Source organism: Acyrthosiphon pisum, chromosome A1 (genome assembly GCF_005508785.2).
Source record: "Acyrthosiphon pisum isolate AL4f chromosome A1, pea_aphid_22Mar2018_4r6ur, whole genome shotgun sequence".
In the NCBI taxonomy this organism is placed as follows: domain Eukaryota; kingdom Metazoa; phylum Arthropoda; class Insecta; order Hemiptera; family Aphididae; genus Acyrthosiphon; species Acyrthosiphon pisum.
This window is the reverse complement of record NC_042494.1, coordinates 15,704,912-15,715,998: the sequence shown is the minus strand read 5'-3', so window position 1 is coordinate 15,715,998 and position 11,087 is coordinate 15,704,912. Positions and strand designations below refer to the sequence as shown.

The window sequence follows — 11,087 nt, the reverse complement described above, 5'->3', positions numbered from 1 at the left end:
TCTCTTTAATTAGGTTATCTGGTGATTAACTATAAACAGTGAAAATGAAATTTTCAAGTATAGGATCAAACATTTAAACATAAGCAATATTTTAAATTTAACGTTCAGGATAATAATTGGTTTTACGTATTTAAAGAATACCGCTTGTGAATAAGTATAACAAATCAACAAAAGAAGATTTAAATTCATAAACTATATTAATAGTAAAAAACGTTAACTTTTTACAATCTGTTATCGATAATGTATTATTGTCACAACGTGCGCATAGTACATCCTATACATTTAAAAGTTTAATTTGGCGATTTATTCAACACAATATATCTAATATTGTTTTAATTCTGTATTTTTGTGCTCAATGTTTCAGTGTATAAACGCATTTCAAAATTGTATGAAAACAATACAAACGAGATAACAAAAATTAAATAACGAACTAAGTCTAAAAACTATTTTATTTGTGTTGTTATATTCAGAGGACATTTGTGATCTCAGACTTAAGGAATTATGTTTAATATTTTGTTCTAACAATGGTTGTTCATAACATAATTTTTTTGTTCGTTAAAATAATACCCATGTAACAAATTTACTAAAATTACTACACTGCAACAATCCGATAATAATCTTATTAAGTACCTATGTGTTTTTTTTTCTTTTAAATGTGGAAATCCACTTGAAATATATTTTAACATAACTTAATATATTTGTACACGGAAGATATTTTAATTGTTTCAAGATAATTATTGCTATTTATAAAGGTTATTGCTAATAATTAAGATAGGCACCTAATTTATTAAATTCGTTTATTATTATTTTTTTTTTTGCTGTAGGCATAATACGAAAAAAGTCATATATATATTAATATCAAGACAAATACTCTGTTACACATAAATGAGCAACTGAAATAATTTTTTGGAACTATGTTTTAGTATTTTATTACTGTTCCGAGTAAGTATATTATTAAATATGTATAATATTGTTTATGATAAAATATAATTCAAATCAACCCATCAACCCATTAACATCAGACATGTCACATGTACCAATGATTAAATTAATAAATAGTTAATGTATTTTCCGTTTGAAGTTCGCTGCAGTAATTGGAAAAGATAATAATAGCTGTAGTTAATAAATTTCACTTACCCGAGTGTTTGGAAATAGTTCTTTTGGTTTCATGTTCACCGTTAATAATTCCATTGGTGCCACGTTGAGATTTATCCCTGAAAAATAAAACTGTATGTATTATTGTATACGAGATTCTAACTCAAAATATTTAACTCGGATTTAAATATTAAGTTCAGCCTTTTTTTATTCGTTTGAAGCCTAACGTTTAACGTTTAATAGTTAAATGGTATTTTAATAAATATGTTTTTTACAAATTAACACTATTTATTGTGCAATTTTATTTTTGTCATTTAAAATTAAATAAAATAATTTTTAACAGAATGATGTTTTATAAATTACAAAAATAATTGAAAAATTTATGAAGAGATTATATTTCAATTACAATCTTACTTCACAAATTGTATAACATTATAAACATTTCTAAATTATTCAAAATAAAAATTGCAACGCAAAAAAAAAACAATTATAGTAATTGTTAAGTTTCCACATAATCTGCGTATAATATAACATAACTGTATTGTATTTGGATATTCAGCTTCCTTCTAACACCAATATTATTGTAATATTATGTTAAAATGGATTTACAAGAACAAAAATATTGGCTTTTAACTTTCACTATTAAACCAATTTATTATTATTCTAAAACATTGTTTGTTCTTACTGAAATCATATAGTTTTAATTAATCTAAAAGCCATAACAAATTTTAGTATCTAAGTAACAAATTTAATTTACATATTTTAAGAGAGCACAATTTATTATTATGAAAACATTTTTAAAATAGGAGCATATTTTTTAATGGTGTTAGATGAGCTGGGATTTTTCTTACCAAATTGCTAAGCTATACTTAAGATCTTAAATTATAATTCGTTTAATATTACACCATATAATTTATCATTATATTTATTTAATTACCCATTAATGAAACATTATTAGTCATGTGATTCATTTGTATTAATACAATAAATCCTTTATTCCTGTAAGTTGTCTTAAAATATGAAGTCTTAAGACTAAAAAATTTAATGATATAAGAAAATGGAATTGTTTGTGTTGAATAATAATAGTTATTCTATAAATATTTGTTTACCACATTGTATCTTACAAAAGCTTTTAGAGTATAATTTAAGTAAAAAAGCTGTTTGGCGATGGTTCTTAGGTTTTCATAGGTATTTATAAAACGGTGCACTCTAGTTTTCATAAAATGTAATAACATAATAATTATTATTTACTCAGCGCAAAATGTTAGCTTTCAAATAAATTTGCACGTTAAGTGGTATGAAAATTAATTATTAATACTCGACATCGAAACACCGGGTATTTTTAAAAAAATTCCGTGAATTGTTGTAAGCAAAATCATATTTTAAATAATTTGAACTTCTGGCGAGTAGTTCGAAATCGTAATGTTAATATTTTTCAATGCGCCGCATTCAGTGGTAGATAATATCACAACGTTTTAATTATGAAGACATCCAAAGTAACCTACATTACTCTTTTTTTACAGTTAACATTTAAGTATTTACATTTTCCATACAATATTTCCATTACTTTTTAACCACCGTCTACCACCGAAACTATATAAGTGCATGGTATATATAATTGCGTGTATAATACATAATAATAATACACATGTATTTTTTTTTCATTTACATTTTAATAGTTCACAAAAACCTCATTCATTAATTCAATAACAATACACAAACAACAAAAATAATTAAGTATTTTTGTAATTTATGTATTTTTAAGCGCATCATTAGTAACGGAATTTTCTTGTGTTGTTTAATGAATAATCGTACAGTCCATGTCATATTTATATGGTTAAAATTTAAAAAAGATAATATACATTTAGCATTTAAAATATACAATATTGAATGTAGTAGTTACTGGCATTATGATTGCTTTACATCCTATGTAGCAGTTTTTATTTATATTTGATTTATATCGAAACGATTTATAGGAAATAGTGCAATATTTAATATAAATAATTACTTACATTATATTTTTAAATTAAAAATATTTTACGTTTATTATAGATATATTTCATAAATATTCTGAAGATAATATTTTACAATGAAAATATATATTTTTAACTGAAATACACTTTAAATTTATTGTTTTAATAACATTTTCACCAATTGCAATATTACACATATAACCTCATAAAGAGTGTACAGTGTTTATATTACTATAAAACTTTTAAAAATTTTAACAGTATTAAAAAGAAAAACAATAGAAAGTCACTAATAAATAAATAATATTTTTATTATAAAAGTTTTAAAATATAATATATTATTAAATACGTTACTTTTTATGAAAAAAAAAATGAAAAACCTGAATAATTAAGTTTCATAATAATTTATCTACAAATAAGTATATGCACGCCATTATATTGTCTTATTAATATTTTTAAAGTTGGTAAGTGTAAGTTTATAAAATTATATTCGCGACGAAGGTTCAATCGATTGGTAATTTCAAGAATATTGAAATGACCAACTTTTACTGCATACATTTACGGTGTGCAAAACATTAGTCATGGCCGACTCTGGAAAAAAAACATTTACGCGCACAAGTAACCTATAGTGTAATAATACCCAAAATAAAGTTGCCTATGCATAAACCGTTAAATATAATTACATAAATAATCGCTCCGAATGCCCAGGGGATGCACTCAACTGCGAAAAACGTACCTAAGCTTAAAAGACCTAAACCTCATTGTCCATTGGCGAAATTAAAGTTAAATTACCTTATCCGATTTTCAGCATATAAAAAAAAAAAACATTTGGAGTTTGGTGACTACATGATATTATATAGCAATAGCAATATAACTATAATCATCATATAACAAGGTAATAATATACGAAAAAAAATAATAATAAGACATCATTAATAATTTTTTTCTTGCATCATTACAATATATTTACTAATATTTTCTCTTTCATTTTTAACCATATAAATGCGTTACACACATTTTTATCGACGTGTACTCATTAATCGGTGCACGCCTATTACGAATTTAAATTATTTTTTAGTCTCGGCGTTGGTATATTAAGTACACCACTATATTATAAATTGGATCCATTTTACCGTGAGTAAGAATGATAATATTGTTTTGTAAACGCAATTCAACAATTCAATTTTGATAACACGGCGTTTGAAATAGGCAAATCAGGTACACTGCTTTATGTTTTATTTTCACGGTAAGACGTGTGGTTCTAAACCTTTACGAAATGTCAATTATTTTTTTTTGAACATTCGACGGTGTTACATATAAATTATCTAACTGTTTCACTTTAACTAGTACAGCTACCCTACCGATTAAACATTGTTATTAAAAAATCAGGTAAGTAGATGTCGCTCTGATGTACCTACAGTAAGTTACAAGTGGGTCACTGCATAATGGATTGTATTATTATAATTTTGAATTCAATGATATCATATCATTGCATGCGAATAACGATTCTGAGCGGAAACGGTTTGTCAGTCTGGATATTTTATATTTTATTATAGCCTGTAAGTTGAATTAATATTATATATTACAACAAACTAATTAGAATCGTTATTTTTAACCGTTTCTATGGTGATAGGCAAAGTGTTAGAAATTAAAACCCCATTTTTAGCAGTTTTTTGTAATTTGTCTGTGGTTTTTCCCGTAGCATTAAAATATAACTATTAAAAAAATCGAAAAATGACCTCTCTAAAGTATACCATCTTGATTCACTCTGTTAAATTATAAGATACTACATGTTTAAATCAAAGCATTCCTTCTGGTAGAAATTTTATATACAGGATATAATATATATAAAAGAAAAAACACCATTGTAAAACCACTAGTTTCCTCACTCCGCTCAGAATCTAAAAATATAATAATATTGTCTACAGTATGGAAAATATTTTCCAGACAACCATAGTAAATTGTTTAGGCACAATGATTATGTTTTTATTCTGACTGGTTACCATGTCTGCAGTAATAGAATAAATTGACAGTATTCAGTCTAAGTCTCAGCGCAGCTATAATATTGGTTTTAATTAATATTGGTTTTACAATGTATTTGTTTTATACTAGTATTTTCAGAAAAATAATCGTTATAATAATAAAATCGAAAAAAATAAAATCGACTTACTTCAGAGATTTTAAAATAATATCTTAGTGCGGTTTTTGATAAAAACGTTAAAAGCAAACCCCCATTTTTAGACAAATATTGACAATTTATAAATCAATCGGTATACTCGGAAACATTTCTCAAATACAGTAAATTGTCATTGTTCTTAAAATTATAAACGTTTGCCCCGGGGGTCAATTAAAGTCGAATACTGCATCTTTTATTTTATTTTTTGATAATAATAATAAATTGTAACTTTTACCTATCTCTATTATTTAATATACTCGGATGAGTAAATATTTCTTAAAATTATGAAAGTCTTATATAGTTCATAGTACCTATAGCGAGAGTCTACCATTAAGTTGAGTATCAAGTTTAACAATATATAACTTTTAATTATTAAAAATTCTTGGAATTTTACCTAAAATGGTCTCGTTATCCGATTACTACTCTTTGAGAAATGTTATACGAGTTTACCCTTTGGCCATTTTGACACCTTAAACTTTCAATTGGAAACTGTCAAAGTTTTACATCTATGGTATCTGTTTGAACCTCTCATCCAATTAAACTTCTGTATTTTACGGCTAATCGAGTAATAGTACTTTGTTTGTCGTGTGTTAAATTAAATTGCGAGATAATACAATTATTGGCGATTTAAAGACGATTACAACATTTATCAGATGTGTCTCGTAAAATATAGTAACAGACGATAATAAATTGAATAAAAAACCATAATCCGAAGCTGTAAAAATCGCAGTGATCTGTACGAATATTATTATTATACACTTAACTTAATCTACTACAGATTTAATGACGAATTTGTTTTAAAACTTAGTAGTCTGCTGTTACACAGATAATAATATTATATATTGTTATTATAAGAAATAAATCGAATTACTTATGTTCCTTCTCTTTTTTCAAGATAATTCTTGGAATGAAATTCTTGTTAAAAATAATGAAAAACTTTTTAGTTAGATACTTTTAGTCTCGCATCACGTCCAAACGTTATCCGGTATTTCCTCTGAGGGATTGCATAGTACTTCCGGTTGAAATTTTCAGTACCTATCCTTTATTATATACAACTACCGCGTACGAAAAGAACGTTGTTTAAAACGTGCTTAAATATTTAGAGAATATTATCCACCTCACCTAAGAAGGTCGCAATGAGTACAGATACGAAATCAATAACCATTAAAAGATTGCATAAGTACAGTATAAAGTAATAAATTTAAGTTGTATCCTAATGGGTTATTAACAAATGTGGTTTAAAAAAAAATAATGAAATTTTAGCAATCGAATTGTAGGTACCTACTGACATTAAAACTATTGAATAGTAATTATAATATAATATAATGTTAGAGTACTATGCGGTCAACGAAATTAATAAAGTTTTTTTTTTTTATGGATATACATTTTATATTTTTTTAATAATAATACACATATGATTGGCTTCGATTTTTGGGAATGTGACCAACAGATTTGTTGGATAGAAATTCACATACCTACATATTATCATAAATGCTGTCTGATTTAAAATGCCAGTGAATCTTCTCTTTACTTATTAAACTTTTTAAAAAATTAAGTCATAATAATGACAAAAGTCAAGCTAAACATTAAAATAATTCCTACCATACCCCGTGTAAAATACATAGCTAGGCTAAATGTTTGACGAGCACCTAGGCTCCTTGTCTTAAATCTTATCAAAAATCAGCAAATTACAGACTCGCCCTGTTTCGTCCGATCTAATTGATCAACTACCTGTAAATTTAAAATCTACAAATCCAAAATAAAACCAGTCTGGTCATGTGGAACTCCTCTCTCAAGTATGGGTAAGTATAGTAAATAATTTCATTGATTTCATTCGTACACAGGCTTAATAATTAAAATAATATAATGTAGAAAATAGTTTAAACGTTGTGTACCTAATATTATTGATTGATATAACTGCTAATCAATATTACATTTTACAAATTTCTCTTTAATAATTACCTAGGGAAAACACGTTATTTGAATATATTTTAAGATGAGTTGCCATTTAAAAACCCAAGAGACTGCTGGAAATAATAATTTGAATAATGAACATATTATAATTATTTTTCAATTTCTTTTGTGCGAACTACCAAGTTAATAGGTACTTAAATATAATATTTCATAATAGATGTCTGAAACGTAATTGGTTTATTCATTTCTACCATTGAAGCTGCAAAGAATAAATTTAATTGAAGGATATATTTTTTTAGAGGAAAAAATACGCATTGTTCAACCGAGGTCCATTGGCCGATCGGCCACTCCTGCGCTGTCGTTTATAATACAATATTATGTCTATATTTATACGATGGGAAAACAAATAAGTCTGGTCATCATAATATATATTATTACTATTATAATAGGGGTGGTTTCTCTGTGGATTTTAATGAATACACAAATATCGAGGGATTTATTTCGACTATTCATTATTATTATAACTATCATTATATAATATTATATTATATTATACTGACCTTATTTTGGTTTTGACAATCTCCGTGTCCAGCACGGCTATCCGAAACACGGTGCACTGGTCTGAAACGGCTGTTGGGTCCGGCACGACGATCATTTGCACCAAGTCCGCCTGTGAAACACACCCCAATAACGATGAAATCTAATTAATATACTATTATTTATATCCAGCGTAAACCAGATGACACACCGGAAGCTATGTATACGACAGTCAAGGACAGATCCCTTCAGATTAATAATAGTGATAACAATAATTTAATAATAATAATAGACCGATTCGTCATTATATTGTCGACACAAGTTGCCGATCTATTATTGTGTGTATCTTTCTGCGATGTGGATCAAATACATACAATCACGATTCCGTACACAATATAATACATAGGTAATTATAGCGTATATAGCGTGAGTGTGATCCATCGGAAATGATTGGTTATTTCATTTAACCATTTATATAATATTATAATTAAGTACTGATTTTACGTTTATGCACACACACACACACACACACACATTTGAATTGGTATTCAATTTCCGATACGTCATATGTCATATACTTTTAACAAACATAATATTTCTATTCTACCCAATTAAAACGTATAATAACAGATTTGTATGATAATATATGTATTGTATACGTTATGATACTAACGGTGAGCACTCAACTGCTTTGAAAATTTTAAATGCACTGAATTCGAACGTTTCGTACATTATATTGCTTTGTGTATGTCAGTTAAATCTCTATTGATTATTAAATAGTATATCAAATCATATTTTTAACATCATAATAACCAGAATAATACAATAAAATAAAAATAATGAAAGGTATCATCTGAGATTCACGTCATACGCATTTGATTTTGATTTTTCATTAGAACAAACAACTAACAAGAATATATAAACAATCTATAATAAAATGTATATGATGAGTAATATTGAGGGGGGGGTCCAATGACCCTACTTCATAATTATATACAGTTTTTTATATTATTTTTTGTTTTTAAATTTTTTTGTGTTATTTTATTTTATTTTATTTTTTAATGTTGAAAAGGTCCCTGCTGGGCCAATTTTTTTAAGACAGCGTGGTGGGTTATCAGGAAGTGTAATAGAGGAGAGGTTTGAAATTAGGGAATTTGAATGATTGAATGTGTTTTTGTGAAATGGCTTATAATAGTGGGAGATTAGTGAACCAATTATTGGGATTTTGATTTTAAAATAAAAATAATTTTTTTTATGTACTAAATAATACTGAGATAACCAAGTACTTACACTATAATATAATATGGGGGTACGATTTCCTAAATAATTTATATTTTTCGTATATAAATCAAATTATAAATAAACAATTTATGAATTTTTATAAATATAGAGAAATGGAGTAATCGCTATTTATATATGACGTTCTGTCCATTACACTGCTCTACTTGTGTCAAAAACTTCAAGTAGAATATTATAACATTAATACATTGTTTTTGCGTTGTTTGATCGACGCACATCAGCATTTTCAAGAATTTATTAATTGGCTATCGTATACCTTAAAGTTATTACGCGCTCAACAATCGAAATTGAATGATACTTTAAATTATAATACGATTGATATGAATCGAACACATCGTTTTATGATTGAAATGCATAGAAAAAATATTACTAAACCAGTGATATTAAAACCAGTAATTCAAATTTAAATTTGATGCGGTAAATAATTAATTATGAAAAAACAATTCTCAACGAAGGAGACGTACTTGGTACAAGAAAAACTTAAGAGTTATGAGGAACTATTAGTATTAGAATGTTAAGCTTTTCGATCAAAAAACAAAAATGTTATAGACATAAATCGAAAAAAACTCGGAAATTTCTTATTCCTAAATTAGTCTAAATATTTTTAAACTTTTATTGTGTATAGATACCAAAAGAATGGACCAGCAAACGCATTTGTTATTAATGATAAACATTTAAACTTTTTCGATAAGCCACTGTCATACCCATACGTTTATTTAAATGGTATTTTAAAAGTGTGATTTGTGAAAAAAAAGATCAAAGTATGATAGAAGTGAGTACCAACGTATAACGACTGGACGTACATTTAGGTCATCGGGAACGAAGAGGTTATCAGTAGTTTTATATAAATGCAATCCAATTGGTCCCGAACTCCCGAAAAGCCATCGTGCTGTATATTAATTTAATAGTTTCACGCTTCAAGATAATAACTATACCATTGGTAGTTAAATTTGGCTTTGTTCAATTAATTTTAATACTTAAAAAAAAGGTTTTAATCGATGTTCGCTTTTTTAAATTGAATAATACACAAGGCAAACAATACAAGGATTATACGCTATTCGCCGTTCGCGATACGAAATATGATTACAACAGTTATGTAGTTTATTTCCAAGTTAAAATCTTAAAAGAGTCATTAAAAATAATATGTACCATGTACATAGTTATGAGTTTCTTCGTTTTGTTCAAAACGACATTTTAACACCATTTGCGAAATCTATTCTACTGGATTAAGTATGTCAATTAATTCAAATCCAAAAACCGATTTAAATCTGAGATTAAAGTATTTGATTAACAAATGTAGCTCATTTATTTGTATGAGCCTTTCCAAGTAACTTCTTAAATACAGGTTGTGTTTAGTGTTACAGAGCTTATTAAGATTTAAAAAATAGTATCAATTTATTGTCATGCATTATGTTATAAATCATTGTACGTTTGGCTTAAATTAAGCATTTTAAAAAGTAATATAACAAAACAATAACAAACTTTTATAACTGTTTGACAAATATAAAAAATACTCATATTTTATACGAGCAAACCACTCTTGTGGTTTTTAAGTATTTAACTATTTTAAATAAATATTTAAAGAAAAGATTATTTTATTATTACTTGAAATAATATTGGTATAATATTTTAGAACATAATTTATACATATTATAATATATATAAAAATTGGTATTTAATATTTATAAAATATGAAACCTACCGTTAACGATTCCTCGAAGACGTCCATGTCATAATATTCTGGAGATGAGGCAAACGAATTTTGCATAAGCGTCTCAGTTGTAACCCATCTACAGTCCAAATACGCTATGATTTCATCTTCTTGAAATCTACAAATAATTTTATATTATAAAATTGAATAAATTATTTTTTAAGTATTTTTTTTGAATGATAATAAAATAATATTGGTTGGTATGGATTAAATAAAAGCAAATCTAAATGTCTTTGAATAAGAATTAAATTATTTCCACGATAAGCCATTTTTTTTAGTTTAATAAAGTTAATTTTTTCTTTCTTCTTTAAGTCCTTTCTGTTTTCAGTTTTCCACACGATCTATAGATACACTTTACTATATATATATATCCTTTACTATTTAC

At 26.3% G+C, this 11,087-nt stretch overlaps 1 protein-coding gene across 1 annotated transcript in view; it reads right to left on the bottom strand.

Moving 5' to 3' along the window:
• Positions 1–692: 692 nt before the first annotated feature.
• The window catches only part of LOC115033507, a 48,304-nt gene continuing 37,909 nt past the window's right edge, over positions 693–11,087 (bottom strand). Inside the window, exons 3-5 of the mRNA XM_029486175.1 lie at positions 10,694–10,820; positions 7,716–7,825; positions 693–1,214 (exon numbers count right to left, since the gene is read on the bottom strand). Of these exons, the coding sequence (XP_029342035.1) occupies positions 1,130–1,214; positions 7,716–7,825; positions 10,694–10,820 (322 nt within the window). The 3' untranslated portion in view covers positions 693–1,129. The remainder of the gene's footprint in view (positions 1,215–7,715; positions 7,826–10,693; positions 10,821–11,087) is intronic.